The sequence below is a fragment of the Netta rufina genome, assembly GCF_964035555.1.
Source record: "Netta rufina genome assembly, chromosome: 1".
Lineage (NCBI taxonomy): Eukaryota > Metazoa > Chordata > Aves > Anseriformes > Anatidae > Netta > Netta rufina.
Window position 1 is genome coordinate 45,063,402 of NC_140123.1, and position 19,912 is coordinate 45,083,313.

Consider the following 19,912-nt stretch of genomic DNA (forward strand, 5'->3'; position numbering starts at 1 on the left):
ATATAAAATTATTTTACACAGCTATACAGAACAATAAAAAAATTCTTTTAACATTATTCCAGTACAAACAACCTTCTCTTGCTAAGCCAACTGTGTTATAACCAATTAAGAGCTGGTCAGGACAGTGAAATACCAAAGCTCACAGTAGATGCTCTATAACTACTGACTTTTCCATTTGATTCTCTGAGGTATGCTGTCAGTGTATCAATTCAGACCACTGAGACTGAAATCCCCTCTCTTAACTCTGTGACAGCTGTATGCAGGCAGAATTCAGAGTGCCAGAAGAAGTAAAATCAAGCTACCCTCTGAGGGCCAAAATACAGAGTTGTGTTGTAGTTTCTTTCAAGTTTGTTTTCATAATATATCAGCTCTTCAGGCTATTGGGACCGATGACTGTCACACAAGATTGAACTCCTGCAAAGATGCGAGTGCCTCTCTGCAGTCCTGTTACCCGTGACCTTCTATCTGAGGCTGAAATGAGCTTTGCGCAGGCTGTTTTACACCAACAGCTGATTTTACCCTTTCTCTTCCTAAATTTTCAACTCCCTCATACAAAAAAAGAAGAGAGTAGTTAGCTTTTTTATTTTTATTTATATTTATTTATTTTTATTAAAGGCAGCACATTTCAGCTCAGTATTTTAAAAAGCTCTTGTGTTCTAATTCTGCTCCAATTGAATGTTAAACTGAAATGAATGTTAAACATTCCTTGATTTCAGTGGACATAGGAATAGAGTTGTACTGAGGACTTTATGAAATGTCAGTTTTCACTATTGAAGGTTTAATATTATTTAGAACACAAATGCATTTGAGCTCTCCTGTGTATTCTTTTCAGTATATGGAAGTAGAATTTTTGAAAAAATTATTAAAGAAAATTATACCTTCAGTAAAAATACTGCTTTGAAAAATACTGCCAAAAAAAGACAAAAAGTGTGCTAATCTGTATATATTACTCCAAAAATTGGGCAGCATATATGGTTTTTATTTGCAAAACTTAAATGTCTGACTTAGCAGAACTCATCCTAACAAAGAGTTAGTCCAGGAAAAATAAAAAATGTTACACACTTGCCAATACAACACCTATATTTTAAATAAAAATTAACAATAATATACATGTACAATATTGTAATGATATAAAACTTGATGAAAATAACACTGACCAGCATCAAACTTAGGTTTTAACTGATTATCCATTCTTAACAGATGAAATGCATTTCACAGAAATAGCTGTAGATGTGGTGAAGTGAAGTGATATTCATGGTTTCCCATGAGAAAGTTATCACAAAAGTTAAAATAAAAATATTTTATAAATATAAATGTATAAATGTATTAGAAGTTTTGTTCTTCAAAGGTTCAGCATTATAGCAGTTGGGTGTATGTGTTGCAGAGAAAGATAGTAATAGCAACCTAATGGCAGAAAACATACACACTTGCATGTACACACACACAAATACACACTTACACATGCCCAAATGCATGTGCATACATCCTCAGTTTGTTTTTACAGGCATAGACTTACTAGCTGTTGATGGGGCAACACCAGGGATGGAGTTCACCTCTCCTATTTTCGGTTGTCTGCAAGGTGTAAGCTACCTCAAGTCAGCTGAGATGAACCCCAACCAAGGCAATATCAGCTGAACATTTTAGAAAAACTGTTTTCATCTTGAGTATATTTAAGGCACTTCATGGAAGATAAAAAATTTTTAAAAAGTGAAGTTAATTAACGCTGGAAAAAAGATAAAAATTACATGCGAAATTTGGAAATTAAAAAAAAAAATCCTGAGTTTTGATAAATACTTTTATTACAATAAAATACCACGCCTATTGAAAACATGTCTTTTCTTAAAAACAAAACAAACAAAAAAAAACCTCATGCCTTAGTGCACAAAATATGTTAATAAGTCTTTGGGGACATCTGCAACAAATTCGTAGGAAATGAAAAGCCAAAGAATGACCTGTCATGTATATACAAAATGTGCATTGCTCCTGGCAATACACATAGTGTTTACTACAGGCATTTTTATCTTTCTGCTTTCTTATAGGGTCCTGCCCATATTTTAATACTTTATAATTAATCAAGCTTCACTAAACTATTTACAGAAGCAGAAACTTATCACACATCTTCTTAAGCCCATAAATACGGCACTACAGAAGTAGAATATTTTAAAACAGAATCAAGACAAGTGTGCTACATAGTACTGTTCTTTAGAAGTACAGTTTGTGAATTACTTTTCTTTATCAAAATTTAAATCTGTATGAAAACAAATATTCAAATTCTCCCAATGTTTTGCTTTGTTACATTTTTTTCAACCTGCTGTTTCTGAAGGATTTTGCCTCAGGACAGTATACAGATTGCAAAAAAACAGTTGTAAATTGTCACAAATGTATCCTGAGAAAGCTGTCAGGGCTCCTGAATGCCCATTGTTTACACGGGATAGAATCATTTTGTTTTCAATTAAAAATAACTAGTTTTCAATACTAGCCATTGCTTCTATGGTTTTATTACTCTACATTTTTTCCTTTTTTTTTTTTTTTTTTTTTTTTTCCCTCTCTCCTCTCCTCTGCTGCCATTAAACACAAATAACATGGAAACAGTGAAATGGACCATACCCAAGTGCTGCCAAATGCACTGAACAAGTGAAGTGGCTACAGAATGGTATTTATAGAGGTCTTGGAAGTTCCTTCCAACAACAGTAGGTAAAAACAATCATCAGAGTGAAATGCACTTTCAACTTGACTGCATCCTTTAATATTTCATTATCTACCTCTATAAAACCCTGATAAATTCTACTTTTTTACATTTAAACTCGCATTACAACATATCTCAGGTTTTATTTTAAAAACAAAACAAAACAATAGTGATGGTGGTTAATTTGCTTTATAAAAGATAATATATTGAGTTATATAATAATACTGGCTTTGATCCAATTAAAGTTACATTATACTGCTTAGTAATTACCGTGACTCCAGTTCCTACAACTGTTACAGTGAATACAAATGACGGTTTAATATACAGGAAATGGGGATCATTTGGAAGTGCTGATTCAGAAGTATTCAAGTGCTAACAATGACTTTTTATGCTTTTCCTCATGTTCTATAGATTAGAGTTTTGTAAATGTCCATGACTTTGAGAGTTGCACAGATTTCACTTTTTTTTTTTTTTTTTAATGATATTCTTTTGGTTTTGTGCAAACGCAAAACTAGAGTTTTCTAAATGTTACCATTTCATTAAAAGTAATTGCCACTTTTACTTAAAAAGGCACCAGCATTAATGTAAGAGAATATACCTTTTATGCCTGTTTTTATGAAGAGCTGTACTTGTTACTGGAGCGGAAGTTATCATATCCGTGGTCATTAGCTTTGAACTTTAAACAGGACTGCCTTTCCTCCAGGGACAACAGATCTTTGGACTGGCACCAGCAACACAAACATGACTGTAAAAATAAAAAGAATAAATATTTTGCATCATTTTGTTTTTCACATGTTGCAAAATGCACCAAAACACTGACCTTCTTCAGTGGTACAGTAGGAAATGGAAAGCATGAAAGATGCTATTTTGGCATTGCAGCATAAGCAAAGAAACAAGGCTATGCTCTGCATTGCTCAAGTGGCAACTACCCAGTGGGATATCCCGTTAGCATCCTGAGTGCTGGACGGCAGGAAGAGAAATGTTTAAATGCATCTCAAAATGAAATGAGACTTCTTTTTGTCCTTTTTTTGATAATCTTTCTTGTAAAAATTATACTCAATAATCTATACTTCTGGAGTGAGATGCTGTTTAGTTCATTTTTAGAGGAGGAAAGAAAACAACAAGAACTCAGTAGAATAGTGAAAAGCCACACACAGTTTACTAGATGCACTTCAGTCCTTTTGCTGATGCTATGGACTGGCTTTGGGTGCTCAAAATCATGTCAGGTTTTTACCATGGACTTCTCTCCCCATGCCCACTTGTTTCCACACTTGAGGCTTGATCTGCTGTGTGTTTAGACCCAGTGATTCTTTCAGTTTCCAGCAATGTAGACAGGGAAGATGAGACCAACATTAAAGCTTCAGTAATGTGCTGTTATAATTATGAGGGAGATATCACAGTGCTACTAGATGTAGAGCTGACTGATATCCAACTGAAAGATGCAGACAGTAAACAAGTTGCACAACTAGGCACTAAGCCTAGCAATGGTCAACTGTTAACATTCTTAACAAAAGAAAAGTCTACGAATTTGTGTGTGGTAATGTAAGAACCCCAATACAGTGTCTGAGGACAATTAGGGGCCTCAAAAAAGCTCCAAGTACACTGGTGCTGTTTGGTGCTGCTGAGCACCAACTACACATTTTCCAAGCAAACATGATAGATCGAGGTGGCTAGAAGGCTGTAGTACTGCTGGGAGATGGACTGTAATCCAGAGGCTCAAATCGTATATGGAGAATGAGTGTCAGGGGGCTATTCACCTAAACCAAGTTAAAACTCTGAGCAGGTGTGTCGCTTGGTGTTGGAAAGGCACAAGGGAATACGTGTACCCTCTTTGTTAATTAAGTGCCTACTGACTCAACTGCTCAGTCAGGATGTGAGGAATATGTGGTCAGTGCCCTCCCTGTCGGGTTGCAGAGGATATGGCTACGTGAATCTCTGCAGAGCAGACTGAGCCTGCTTTGTCAGGGCTCTCAAAATGGCCACATGCCAGGTCCAGTCAGGAAGTGATGTAGCCTGATGAGCATGATACCAGCAAGCTTTATTTTATGCTTCTCTCTTTTGCTTTCTCTTTTAGTCCCTATAAAGCTTTAATACCTTTCTACATAGCTTCATCAGGAAAGGGAGGAAATACTTATCATAACTTTAAAGTAAAATTTAATGAACATTTAAAACACTCTCTGTGTTATGGAATGCATTTTACTGCTGACATTGTCTTTTAACCAGAGGTGTAGCTCTCAACAGTCTCTTACCTTAAAGCAATTTTGGAATCTCTTGCTCACCAAATACAGAGCAATTGGATTGATGCAGGAATTCAGTGAAGCCATGTTAATGCCGATGTAATCCATCACAAGAAAAAAGCTGTGTGGAAATTAAAGTTAGTGAGATTCTTCACATTTTCTCTGAAAAGGCTTAGTGGAGGTTTACAGTTATGAAAACTAGATTCAGCTTTACTCAACAAAGATGATCTATTAAATGTAGCAGTAAATGGACCTCCATCAATAGAATTAACTTATGAAAGTAACAACCGTGCAAAATAATAAGGTTTGAATCAGTAGACCATTCTTATGAAAGTAGTTTCAGAAGATCTAATCATCATAACTTGTGAGAGCAAAGATTTGTGAGGTTTTCTTCACAGTTTTAATCCTAGCTGTTCAGCTGAAAGGGAAAATGGGGACAGAATCTCCCCCCTATATCCACATAACACCAGAAGATAGAACATCGGTCCCAAAAGGGATGAGGAAGAAGACCAGGCAAACAGGACAGAAGCCCTCTGTTCGTGGGCTTCCTCATAATTTCCCAAGTCTGCTACCAGAGTGAAACCAGAATGTACTAGATGAGAAAGCAGAGACAACTTCAGGCATACAGAACAAGTTAGTTCATTAGGAGATCCAAGTATGCTTATGGAGCATGCCAGCAGCACATAGGTATTTTCTGTTTATAGTCTCACCTTAAAAGTTCACATCTATTTGGGTCCTTTTGATCATAAATAGTGAGTTTCAATATTCTGCTTAAGTGAAGAGGGAGCCAACACAAAGCAAAAACAAGTACCAGGCAGAACACAGTCTTGGCCACCTCACGTCTCTGAAAATGAAAATTGGAAAGAACATCATTACAGTTTCTGTCTCTCTCTTGATTGTTGTTGCCTTCTAATATCCAAATGTTTAATAAACAAAATAAAAACCCTATCATAATAGGAGTTAAGAGAACATCAGAGTAACTTATTTTCTTTGAATATGTACTTAATCTTTTCTATTGTTTTAGATGTATTCCACCAATTCTCCATATCTCTAATTTACAGAAGTATGAGTAATAATATGAAAAATGGCAAACACAAAAACAGTCATTTAAATTAAAATGTGGAAGATAGTCATCTGCCTAATCACTTTCAAATGACAACTTGTTTACAACTGCATTTTCTTGTGCTTTGATCTCAGGCCTTACTTTAAAGGTCCCAAGAGATTTAAATTACAGCTTTATCAAGGTAAGATGATTACACTTATTTACACTACCATTGCAAATTAGCATGCAAACTAAAAGGCTATTAGGAAAGGAAGAAACACATATATATGTACTAATGTAGTTTAATTCTGCCTTAGTAGAATTAAATTAATGACATTTGATGTTTCCCTCTGGTGCACTCCTAACTTGGAATGTATTTTGGAATGTGTTTTGTTCTGATACACTGCTAACCTCACTACAGTTTGGCATGAAATTAATTCAAAACAATTAACAACTTTACAGCACCGGTTTCTATATTACAGTATGATCTTAGTTTTAATTACAAAATATCCATCTCTCATTATTATAAAGAAGAAACAAAACCTATAAAGTCTGAAGGATTAACACCAAATGAGAAAAAGTGTCTTGTGATTGTCAGTAAATGTCTTAGATTTCTGATGGCTCTGATATATATGCAAGGTCATTGGCACCACTGCTAGGGAAGTACTTCTTAGCAATTATTTTGAATTTTTCATAAAATAACAAGAGAATGATGTGGCAGTAGAGTCAGTAAAGGTATTACTATCAGCAAAGTTGTCAGGGATAAATTTTTACCTGTTTTAAGTGATCATTTAAAGCAATCTGCATCCCACTTTTCTTTCGTAACATTTCACAGGTCATGAGAGTGTAGAAAAGTGCTGTGATAGCCAGTGGCAAACAGAAGTAAAAGCTGAACAACCACCAGTCTTTAGCTTGCTTGTAAAACTAGAAGGGAAAAGCAGAACAAAACACAACAGCAAAAAAGTATTGTTAGGAGTTTAATGTTGACCATTTTGAAAAGTGTACTATAACTAATTGGTTAGTCTGTCTCTAAAAAGCATCCATACATTACAGATGAAATGCCCCACACCCACAAAAGGACAGTTTTCTGAATGTTCTTTTAACCAACGTATTTCAGAAATTTGCCAGAATTTCATTTGAACATTATGTTCAAGTAAGTTTTATATATGCTTGTGAACACTGCAATCCACAGATCATTGGAACAGATGATAGAACTGTTCTAGAGAGCTATGGTACAAATTTCAGTGTCTTACCATCATAAAGGATGTTTTTTGTGTGGGGTGAAGTAGGCAGATTCTGAGATCCTTTCCTCTGTATTCCATCGTAATCATGTCAAATGCAATAGCTTCCGGAACAGCTAATACCACTGATATAACCCAGATCAGTACAATTTCAACAGCAGTCCACTTTGGCACTCCAATTCCTTTAATTCGACTCCAAGAAGCTACTGCTCGGTACCTGAAACAACAGCATGCATTTGCAGATTAGATATATATATATATAAAGCCATCTGGTTTAATTGGCTTAAATTCAACTTATTAGTGTCACATCAGCTGAATGGAGAAGAGAATTTGAGCCAATGCTCTTATTTAAAAGAAATTATAGAGTCTGATGAAAAAACATTCTCACCTGTCTATACTGAGGGCACACAAGCTCAACACTGTGATGCCCACTGATGCCTTTTGAATGAAGGGCACTAATTTACACATTTCAACACCAAAGGGCCAGTCCTCTGCAAGTAGCTGTGAAAAGAGTACAGAGATTAGAATGGAACTTTTTATTTTTTTTATTAATTCACAAAGCTGCAAAATAGTCTTGTTTTTCTTTTCCAGCTTATAAAACTTAAGTCAATTAGAGCCATCTTACAAAGTAGTCTCTAAGGTACATGTCCTAAAAACAGGACAGTAGCAACACAGGCAGTCCCTGTCTGAGCAAGAATAAGCATAAGAGCTTAGTCCTCACTTTTCAAGCCCTACAATTCCACTCATTTTGCTTCCAGCTTCACCAACTCAGTGTTCATGGTGAAAAGTGACTGAGAAGTGGGGATTTCCCTCTCCCTTGGGAAGAGTGTTCATGGCTTCTTAAATGTTGCAAGTAACTCTCCATTTACTAGAAAAAGAGAAAGTAACTTGAGGTTCATCAGAACAGAGGCAAAGCCTACAACTGCACAGCTGGGGTGGTGTGTAATTGAAGCTTGGTGTCTAGACTCCCTCAGCTGAGAAAGTAAGCAACACCGGAGGGCAATGCATCTCATATTTTTTAGCTGACCATCTAGTGACGAAAGGAGGGGCCTTCCTGTGGGACCTCTTCCTTCCACTTGACACCTAACCAATTAATTTGAAGTAAATATCTCATTTACTTCAGATTAAGATAGATCAGATACATCCTGCATTGAAAATCTTTACTGACCAACTGATCAGTTTTCCAATAATCTATATTACAATACACCAAAAGAGCTAGCTGCATATACCTGTATCTGCTATGGAAGAAAGAAAACAGCACAATAATTCTCAGGCTGGATTAATTTTAGGTTGGATTTAGGTTGGCAGTTTGGGTCTTACACTTTCATGGAAATCTTCCATCACATCCCTAGTGGTACACTATAGCTAATTTAGAGAACAAGATTTACTGGACACAGAAAGCACTTCCTCGCGGCTGACACTATGAACCGTTTGCCTGTAGCTGCATTTTAGAAATATTTAATCTTTGTACTGCTGCAAGCTGCTCTAATGGCTCAAATACATCAGCAGCAGCCAAATCTTCCAATTCCTCATAAAAACAAGGCCCTCCAGAATAGAGATTATGCCAAGAAATAGTCGCAATTGTTGTATACAAAAGTAAACCTTCTGAGTTTCTGTAATTAGTTACATTATCTAAGCCCATCTCTATGGATCTGTTTTTCATAACTTTCTTCAATTGGGGCCTCTTGGATCTATTGTGGATAGAGGAGTTCAAAATATAAAAGGAGAAGAAAGAACAATTCAAGCAATTGCCAAAAAAAAAAAAAAAAAAAAAAGATTACAAAATCTTTCCCTCATCTCAGATCTCCTCAATCATCTTTTTAAAGAGGAATGTAAGAAAAGAAATAGATCACCATATAGTTAGATTCTGCTGAGGTCCAAAATGATTGAAGATAGCCACAGAATTGCCTGCTCATGTTGGTTTGGTTCAGCAGAGCCCTCAAGAACGTGTCTATATGCATCTAGGGATAAGCAGTTAAATGGGCCAAGACAGACAATTTTTCAAAAACAGTAATATAATTTTATTTTCTTTTAACACAAAGGAAGTTAAGTACAACATTTCATGAGCATATGCTTTTAGAAATCCCTATGAAGTCCCCACCAGTATTTTCAAGAACCAGAATACCTCCAAAAACTCTGCTTTAGTCCTATGCTGAAATGGGATCTTTGAAAGAGCAGCAGTAGGAAAATTGTAACATAAACCTGCTTTGATCTATTTCTACATTGATCTACTTAAGTAAGATGAAGAGTGTAATGCTTCTGCAGAAATGAAGCAGAAAAATAAATTCTAAGGATTTATGTTTCTTGAGAGTTGCATGGAAAGCAATAAAACAGAGGAAGCAGGGAGGAGGCTGTAAGGACTGTACAGTATGTTTTGCTTATGCGATGTGGGAAAATAACTCAGACTGTAATTAAAGTATTTTCAGTAAAGCCTCTCCTTAAGACTTCTTTTTAATTGCTGTAAGGAGGTGATAGTAACAAACTGCTGTTAAGATTGCAATGTGAAAAATCACAGGTTTTCTAAATATACACTCTACCGAATCAAACAACACCTGGAATAATTTATAAATATCAATCAGGCAGTGAACATCCAGCTTACCACACACCAAGTTGCTATAGAAATCAAGATCTTAGTAGCAAGTACATTGTATACTTGTTTATAATATATATTGTATATTGTACATTTGTATATATTAAGCCAGAACTGATATATGTATACAAATTTTTAAATTATGTATTTTGCTCTTCACCAAACTAAAATCCCAGAACATTGATCAAGTTTTTGTTAACACATCCTATTGAAAAATTTTAGCTACAACTAGCCGGTGTCTGTACAAAACACTCCCTTGTCTCTCTGCACTAAAATCATAAAAATTTAGCCACACATGAGACTTCCCAGAACTAATGCTTATCTCTCAGGTGCAGACGGTCACACCTGTGCTCCAAGCTGCCTGGATTTAAGCCAGCTCTAGTTTGGAAGCCATATGGCTGGATTATAATTGGGCTGCACATGAGTGGATGTGCTCTACTGAGAGAAAGGGTGCATTAATTTGGGTTTAGCATCACATCAAAATATTACTTTCATTCATCCAGCTTTTAAATCAGGAGCAGAATGGACACACAGCTGTCTGTTGGATTGGAAAAACATGTCCTTTATCTCTTGCAGCTGATGTATTGTGAAATTTGAGAATTTTAATGCATGAGTCACAAATTTCTCTACCATGGTATTGCAAGTGGCTAATGATATGCTTTGCAGCAAAAGCTTGAAAACATAGATAGTAAAATAAAAGCAGAATATTTTAACTACTGAACTATGCTTCTGTTCATTTGTACTCTGTATTGCCATCTCCTCAAAACAGTGCTTTACGGTACCGTGAAAATTCTTTATAAAGTATTCAATAAAAATTCATTGCAAAGTGTTTGTGGACAAGAACAATTGATTATTCTTACTGAAGTACAGATGTGGCCTAATAAAATTTCATATGGGTAGAATTATTTTCTTATGATTCATAACAGGGTATCTGTACAAAGAGACTGCAGTCTTAGAAATGACAAGTGACTTTGAGTCATGAGGTACTGCCAAATGGCAGGAAAGAGGAAAAATAATGTTGCGTTTTCAGAAGTAAAATGCCAAAAGAAGTCTACCACTGGCTGTATTCCGATTGACCTTTTCCAGTATTGTATTGTCATTTGTTTTACATGAGTGAAGTTTTAGCTAAGGCACAGAAACGTGTTGAAAATTAAATTGAGTAAAAAGAAAGAAAACATTGCAGAATGATGTGAATTCATACTGAAATGATCTAATTATATTGTGATAGCACTGTTTCTACCTGACAGACTCCTAGCAGACTCCTTCTCAGACTAGGCACAGATCAGAGCCTGAGATGATGTAAAAGCATCACAGTAATGAAAGTAGCCCCAAGAGATATTGTGACTCAGAAACACACCTGTGAATTACAATTCCTGCCCTGCTTCCTCTTGGTTGTGTAGGAAGACAGGTTTGTTAGCAATCTGCTGCTGGAATATGCTAGCACGTGAGGACAATATGCTGCTCCTGATGGCTCAGCTGCTATGGCCACCAGCCAGAGAGGGCTGATGCCACGGCTTCAACCCACTATTGTTGACTTTCCACAGTCAGACATGAAGAAGAAGCAAGGCGTGCACTTATTTATGTCTGTGTCCTAGTTCCAAGCAATGAATGCCCATGGAAATGCAAAGCAGGAACTCTTACTTCCTGCTAGCTCTGCATTCACAGTGAGCCTAGTTCACAATGATAGGACTTGATTTTCATATTTATCAACTGCAGAGTTACACAAGAAATCAGACATACAATCGCACACCTAATTCATAAGCAACATTTCTTTCAATATATTTATGAAATGGCTGGCAGATAAAGAATTTTTCAGTATTTCACAGGAGTAAACTTTCTCAAAAATGAGTTTGCCCAGGAAATTAAGGTTACGGTCAGGGCTGAGTCAGACATTGCAATACTTAGTAATGTTTAACAATAATTAGGACTTATTCATATGTCGGGGTGGGATTCTCTCTTTAGATAAAAAAATTATTTCTCTTTCACTAGCTAAGCTAAGAATATTTTACTGATCTATCCAATAAGCAGTGTACATCTTAACATGAGGCACATAATTATTTTCTTTTTGATGTGTCTTTATGAGTAACTTTTGCTTGCAAACTTTTATTTTTTTTTTAATACTGAATTAAGATGAAGCAATATCATACATTCATCTTGAAAATGACAGAAACCTTATCCTGTCTTCTCAAAGTCAAAAGTTTCTGCACTCTCACAAACCCAGTAAAAGGACTGAATCAAAAGTAACAAGAAAGAAAGCTGAGCTGTGCTGCTGTCAGATAGGGAAGCATAAACACAGGGTGAAGCTAAATAATTAAGAGAAGATGAAATCTTGTTTTGAAATTTGTCACATGCATCTTTGAGTGAATGTATAAGTAACAAATGTATATGTAATGAAAAAATTAATTTACAAATCTATGTAGATGTTGTCTAATGTATGCTGACTTGTAGATCTGTCATGAAAACTGTTTGTGTACACTACACTTTCAATGTACAGGCATTTCTACTACTCCATATATGGGACATCAGCATAGACTTTTCCCATCTAACTACAGAACAAAGTTAGCCACTATTGTCTGTAAAGTCTAGGCAGGTTCCTCCACTGGACAATTCAGGTATTTGCCAAGTGCATTTGCTGACCATGATCTTAGGCCAACTAAACATCATACTTTATATGGTCATAGATTAATAAACTTCAAGTAAGAAATTCTAAGATGAACTTTGAAAGACCTCAAGTAAATGGTTCAGATGTTGAACAAAAGAAAATAGTTCACATTTCCCACATTAAAAAATGGTTATATTCTTTGACACCAAAAGGGCAGGTGGCAAGGTGTTGTAATAGAACAGAAACAATGTTCTCTGAAGACAAGCAGCTTTACTTTTGGGGGAAAGTTAGGAAAATTGGCCTTATCGTGATGGAGGCAACCTTGACTTATGCCCTGTAGGTACTTGCATTGTAGGAGTTATATCATCACAAAGACATTTCCATGGAAACCCTGCCTTTTTTTTTTTCAGAACACAGCTGGATTAACAAGGGGGCTGATTTAAGTCCTCATGTGGTATGCAGTCCCTAATCTGTTTCTTTCTTATCTTACCAATGCTTGACAATGCTATATAATGTTTAACTATTTTTATGTAATCCCTAAAATGTATCATAGAAAAAAAATCATTGCCTACAAAGCTGACTTTGGCCTTTGATCACTCGCTTGGATAAAGACCAGTTTTTGTCCCTTCTCTGACATTTATTTTCTCTACTCTCTCTTTATCTCTGAGATAAAGGAACCTGTCACAGTATTTTCAGGTAGACATTCCTCATTCATTTGTGTCATAGCAAATTGACAGCTGAAGTTCAGAAAGCCACACAGAAGTGTGCAGAGGATATGTTCTTTACCCCGCTGAATATCTATTGGAACATGACAATAAATTGAATTTAATATATGAGTATGAGTATTACAAAACAAGAGAAAGAGAGATATTTTTATGTCAGAAGAGAGAGCAGGGTATTATATTATTTGATCACAGCTTTTAAAATTATATGTTCCTTTATTATTACAGATATATACATGAGAAGCAGAGATAATAGAAACCATAGAAATCATAGAATACCCTGAGATGGAAGGGACCCACAAGGACCATCAAGTCCAACTCCTGGCTGTGCACAGGACTACCCAAATGTTGTGGAACTACATTAAGTTTAGGGTTTTCAGTCTTGATGTTGTTTTGGCATCTGACACATGAGAGCTATCACCTTTAACAATTTGAGAAACTAAGTATAAGCCTTCTGGAACTGCAGAGGAATCAGAAGGACAGTTGGCCACTGCTTCCTATCTTCCTTAGATTAAGAGGACATAAAAGGCTTGCTGACCACTGGAATACAGTATTTCCTACTGTACCCTTCTGCTCCTTACATTCACACCTTAAAGAACTTCAGCCTCATATTAACAAAGACACAGTGAAGAAGCTGATCTAGGCATAAGAGCATCTTCACACTTTTGCTACAACTGTCAGGAATTTGGCGAAGCATCTTGTTGCACACTGAAGAATGATTGTCTTAGGCTTTTCTCTACTTCACATTCTGCAATTCTGGGGGTACAGCCAAAGCCAGGACCCTGAAAGCTGAAAAGGTCTCCCATGTTCAGCTTGCCAGGACACAACTCCTTTTTCCCTAATTTTGTACCCTGTTTGCTGATTGTGTGAAGAATTCCAATTCTTCACATTTTCTACAGAAAGTATTCACTAAATTTACCAGCTTCAATGGACTAATAGGCATATTACACATTGGACTGCATTTATCTCACAGTATACGTAATATCTGTTTTTTTTTTTTTATTATTATTTTTTTTTTCCCTTCAGATACCCTCAAATGAGTGATCTAAATGTTCATTCGTGTATTTTTTCAGCTACTTACTCACTTAACTTAAATACTCACAAGGGACATCTTTTGCAGTTATCACATTTAATAGCTAATAAAAATATGCTCCTAGTGTGAATTCTGAGTTCTGTCTTCTGGATCTGTCTGGAAAGTGTTCACAGGCACTTCCATACTTTCTACTACATGAGTTGTTGAGTAAGCTGATGGCATTCTTTTAACAGAAGAAATTCTTTCACACTCTATTTCATGTAGCTGTCTAACTGAGGATCTGGTAGCAATTCTGAACATCTGTTTCATTCATTTTGAAATTGTTTCAAATTGCAAGTTACAACTGTTATACTTGATTTACAAACGAAGGCCTCTCTAGCCTTTGTTTTTCCCACACTGCTGGGTGATTATACCCAGCTTGTGTTTGCTTTGCAGTATTGCCCCTCATTGCTTTCTGGGTGGATGCATAATTGATAAAAAAGTTACCACCTTAAATTGCATTCAATTCTTAATTTTGATTAAACAAACAATATTTAAAGGCTGATTTTAATGACATTTATTCAAAAGTCCTGTTTTAAATGAGCAAGTATTTCTCTCACTATTCCAACCAATGAATTAATTCTATTACGGGCCCTTCATTAAGATGCAGTGCAGCATTCAGCACCTGAGAGCTATTGTGCTGCTCCCAAAATTCTCCTGCTAACACAATAAACATCTTAGACTTGCAGCTGGTATAATATTTATCAGCTTGCAGTCTGACCTTTTATTCCTCCCACTCCAACCTTCTCATGGTGATATACTTGATGACATTCAATCAAGATAAGGACTGTGGCATATAACTGCATTTTATCATTAATTTAATTTTAAAACGGTGTCACTGAGATTGCAAAGTCTTGTACTGAGCAACTGCTATCCATGTACTTTTTTTTTTTGAGAAGAAAAAAATAATATATATTTTAGAGAAATGCTTTTTCAAAACAGTTTAAGTATTTTGTTTCATAAATTTCAATCTCACACACCTCTCAAAAAACTATGACAAACATATAGCATGGAAAATACTGACACTACAAAATGAATGACTCTCATGTAATCCAAATTACCTAGCTCAGGAGTTTAACACTGTCATGATGAGTTTTAAACTCCCTGCTTTGTAATGCTTCCGTACTTAACGGGATAGATATACAGTATTCTCCCACTTCAGCAGCTTCTGTGAATAATCACTATAGATACAAGAGACTAAACTCAAAACCTGAACTTTCAATGTTACTTTTTTCCCCGAAGAAAAAAGTAACAAAACCCAGAGCTTAAAACCGCACATATAAGATGCAATAGGTGAAGGCTCTTGTGCTCACTTTACTCAATAACTGACGGGCATTCAGCAACCTGGCCTGCAAATTTTTATGGCAGAAGGTATCTTGTTTTTCCAGCATCCCTCCCAGGAATGCTCATCCTAACTAGAGGCTGGATTCACATGCACAAGGAATTCATAAGGACACATGGACTGCTCAAGCTGGGTAGAGATGAGACCGAGATAATACTCCTGTAGCAAGTCTTACCACGTTAAGGAGTAGGGGTGCAAGAGCAGGAGGTGTGGCTCCCTCCCTTAGCTGCTCGTGCTGCAACACTGGGGAAAGGGTTCACAGCTCAGGAGAGCATCACACCTCACAACCACTTCACATGTTAAAGAGATGTCTGAAAGCCCCTGTGCCATCAGCGACCGTGTGGGCCCATGTGAAGTACACAACTGACCCTGCCCCAGCAGAACCCATAGCACTGAGCAGCACCCACAGACACAGAAGAAGCCGGCCTTCAGTGCCTCTCCTCCATTCCTCGGGAAAGGGAGAGAGGCAATGTACCCACTGAGCATTGACCTGCTCCGCGAAGGTCCTTCATCCCTGGGTTGAAGCACCTGCTCCCATGCAGCTTTTGGAGCCTGACCACCCCTAAGTGCAGACCTCAGCCCCATTTCCAGCTGGCAGGGCAGGGATCGGGGGGGAGGGAGGACATCCGACCTGCTCGCCCCCCTCTGAGGTTTTTGCAGGCACCCCCGAGCCCTCTGCCGGGCCCTTCCCATCCCCAGCTCACCTTGTAGACGTTGATGGGGATGTCGATGATGATGTGCAGCAGGTCACCCAGGGCCAGGCTGGCGATGAGGATGTTGGGGCCGTTCCTCATGCACTTGTTCTTGTAGATGATCCGCAGAAGCGTGGAGTTACCGATGATGCCCAGGACGAAGACCAGGCAGGACACCACCGTGTTGATGTACTTGAAAGTCTCCTTGATCTCCGTCTGCCCCGTGCACATGGGGGGCGACGCCGAGCGGGTCCGCCCGCCGCCCACACCCCCAAAGCCCTTGGGCAGCGCGGCCGCCCGGGAGGCGTTGGGCGGCATGGGGGGCCCGGCCGTCAGAGGGGCGGCCTCGGCGGCCCCCGGAGGGCCCTGCAGGCCGGGACCCGGGGGTCTCAAGACTCCGTTGCCCTCGGCGGCGGCGGCGGGGCGGCAGCCGAGCAGCAGCAGCAGCAGGAGGGCGGCGGGCATGGCGCGGCGCGGCCGGACCCCCGTCGGGCTGTCAGCTCCGACCTGCGCGGAGGAGAGAGGGGACAGGGGGTGAGCTCCGGAGAGGGGAAGATAAGAGGGGGGTGGTCGCCTCCGTGTGTGCCTTCCCCGGGGGGGTGCCGCCACCCAGCACCGGAGCGGAGGCTGGGGCGGGGAAGCCCCGTCGGGGGTGGGGGGGGACCCCGCTGCGTTCCCCCTCCGCTCCTCACCCCCGAGCCTCGCCTCGCCTCTCCTCGCTGAGCCTCCCGAGCCTCGCCGAGCCTCCCTCCCTCCCCGCCCGCCGCCTGCGGGGCTGTGGCTGCCGAGCGAGGGAAACGCGCTCCGCCGGTCGCTCCCCGCCCCGGCCGGCTGCCGCCGCGATGGGCGCCCCGGGCCGCGGCCGGAGGGAAGGAAGGAGGCAGGGAGGGAATGAAGGAGGGTCGGGATCCTGCGGAGGGACCCCAGCGGCTGTCAGCAGCGCGGCCAAACCCACCGCCTAAAGCCGAGCCGGCCCCCCCCCCCTTTCTAAAACATTGGCCTGCAGCTGGCCCATCCGTCACGGACAGACCCCACCCGCGCCCTCCGCCCACCCGCACCTCCCCTCCGCCTCCTACCGCGCACCCCCTTCCCACCCCTTTCCTCCCCCCTCCCCTCCCCGCAGCTCCCGGGGCTCGGGGCCGCTGCCGCCGGGGGTGCTCCGAGGGCTGCCGGGGCTGGGGACGCCCCTCACGCCGCCCCCCGGTCGAGGGGTTCCCTACCTCGGTACCCCGCCGCCGCCGTCCCTTCTCGGAGCCCGTCCTCCTCGTCCTGGGGCAGGTCGAGCGTGTCAGCCTCAGCGAGAAGACGTTTTGGGGGGTTTCAAGCAATTGGCGAATCGACGCGGTTGTTAAAGGAGATTTTGTCACTGCCAGGGGACGCCTGCGGGGACGAAGAGGTGTTTGCCCTGCTGTCCTCCCCGAGACCCTTCCCCGTGTCTGCGTTTTATTCCTGCCTGCAAACAAGCCCCCAGCACATCCAGGGCTGTAGGAGCTGCTTGCAGAAAGCTGAGACTTCGGAGAGACTGGTGCCGCTATGTAAATCACTTTACAAGCTGGGGTACTTCGTATACTGCCCTTAGATAAGCGCTAGTGTTTTGTCCATCACGGGCTAGTAGTAATCCAGCCCGGTTATCTCGTTGTTGCTTTGGGCAGCTTGAGCAATGCATCTGATCTCAGCCAGCTCGTCCCAGTTATTGGGCCCTTCAGTGAAGCGTAAGAAAAGGAGCAGAGAGATTTGTGCGGGCTCTTGTGGAGAGTGAGAACTGCCTCAGGAGGCTGGAAACAACTGCACATCTAAGTAAAATAGATTTAAAGATGTTTCCCAGCATATCTGTGAACAAGCTCCCCGATCTTTTCATGCATATGCAGAACATGAATGTGTGAACACTTCATTACAGAGTGACCCACTCACCTATATTATTGACATGCCCGGGGGGGGAAACACCAAAACCCAATTGTTTCTTTTAAACTTCTCACTAAATTGTTGGTCTGATCTCTCTTGTCTTCCCTTCATCTCCTGATAACACCTCGAGCCACTGTGGCAAAAAGCCTTTTCCCTTCCTCATTTAACTCATTTTTCACATATCCATCTTTGTTGAATATAAAGCATCTTTCCCATTTAATCACCCTTGATTCATTTCCTCATTTAGCTGGCACATTCCTTTTTCCTCCCTGTTCTGTATTTGTGAAATGAAGGCACCAGACTCACTTCTCAACTGCATGAGTGTAGCTGGAGGTTGATTGTACTCCAGCTAAAAAAGTGATCTTTTCAGACTTTTTCAGATTATGTATTGCAGTAGGATACATTTTGCAACACTGTCTGATTCTGCTCTGGATGACACAAGTGTGAAATTGAATTAACCCTACAGAATTCCGAGACTTGTGGACTTAAAGTCTTTTCAATTTTCACTTCTACATTTTCTGCATTTCCTGTTCTGCAGTCTGTGTTTGCAGCACCGATTTTTATTAGAAACTCTTGCCAATTAAAATAGAATTAACTTTTATCTGGTCATGCCTGTTAACAAGCTTGTATAACATGCAAGGTTATAGGTCTTGAAACATTCTGTGTTGACCCTGACCATCACGAAATAGATTGTGACTACACTGAAATATGTTTGCCAACACTTTTGTTAGCTCAGTTCCATTAGATATGTTTGTTACTGTTTGGTAGCACTTATTTCACCATCAGAATTATTAGTAATAGAAATTTAGCTTCAGAAAATGTTAGTAATGTCATTAGTTCATACAGAACTCTGGACAACTGCTGATACTTGAAGCAGAATTACTTTGTGGTATCGCACAAAAAAGAATCTAACCTCTTTCTGTCTGCCAGCAGTTTGCCTGGACCAGCTTTTTTTCCTGATTACTGTTAGATATGGTGAACAATCAATAATGAAAATTGCCCATTCATCAGAACTAAAGGGATAGTCAAGGAAAGAAAATTGTCTAAGTTTGCTACTTTTTTTTTTTTTTTTCTCTACTCTGTCTTTTCATAGTTTGGAGTATTTGAGAAATTAAAAAGAGTATACGCTAGGATCCAAGTCTCCTTTAATCAGTGAAAAAGTAATGCTGCTTGTATATCTTTGCTTGTTGTTTTTTGTTGTTACTTTTTTTTTTTTTTTTTTTTGTCCCAGAAAACAGAAATACTCCTCGTCCTTTGGAAAGTTCATATTTGTACAAAATGGGGAATGTTGCATCAAAAAGATCCTCCAGACAGTCTGACACTTGTTTTACTACGTTTTGTACTTCCCCTGCATTTTATCCCACTGGCTATTACCACTTCAGTGAAGTATATCCAGTGACTCTCTTAATTATAAGACAGATGCAACATGGTTGATAATGCTCTCTCTCTTTTTTTTTTAAATGTCATACACAAAGTATATAGACTGGGTAACTTTTAGTCACCACCAGAATGATTTTCAACAACAGAAAGATTTTAAAAAAATATTCCATTATGTGTAAAATAAATCATGAGAAGCAGTACAGATTATTGCACCAAAAAATCCTCCTATTAAGAAGATGAAACACATCTTAGGAATTTATATTTTAATGCATGCTGTATTCATTCAATCAATGGGAATTTTTTCATTAGTTTGCAGATACTTTTGCAGCTCTCATTATTTTTCTGTTGATGTTGTTCAGTAACTAAGTAGCTTTGGAAATCTGCCCCATCAAGCCTTCTTTTCT

General features: G+C 39.4%; 1 protein-coding gene across 1 annotated transcript; it reads right to left on the reverse strand.

Annotated features, from left to right (window-relative positions):
• Window positions 1-63: 63 nt before the first annotated feature.
• On the reverse strand, window positions 64-16,993 carry EDNRB (endothelin receptor type B). The gene is made up of 8 exons (XM_084282392.1): window positions 16,919-16,993; window positions 16,239-16,733; window positions 7,595-7,707; window positions 7,219-7,423; window positions 6,740-6,889; window positions 5,634-5,767; window positions 4,936-5,044; window positions 64-3,431 (listed from the first exon to the last, which is right to left on the reverse strand). Exons 2-8 carry the CDS (start codon window positions 16,689-16,691, stop codon window positions 3,300-3,302), a joined length of 1,296 nt encoding a protein of 431 aa, XP_084138518.1. The 5' UTR covers window positions 16,692-16,733; window positions 16,919-16,993; the 3' UTR covers window positions 64-3,299.
• Window positions 16,994-19,912: the final 2,919 nt, after the last annotated feature.

Excerpts from the sequence above, each read along its gene's own strand:
- EDNRB (XM_084282392.1), bottom strand. The coding sequence starts at position 16,691 with ATGCCCGCCGCCCTCCTGCTGCTGCTGCTGCTCGGCTGCCGCCCCGCC. Across the intron at positions 7,708-16,238 it reads TCCCCATCAACGTCTACAAG|CTACTTGCAGAGGACTGGCC; the intron begins GTGAGCTGGGGA and ends CTCTTTTCACAG. Across the intron at positions 5,768-6,739 it reads TAAATGATCACTTAAAACAG|AGACGTGAGGTGGCCAAGAC; the intron begins GTAAAAATTTAT and ends TTTCATTTTCAG.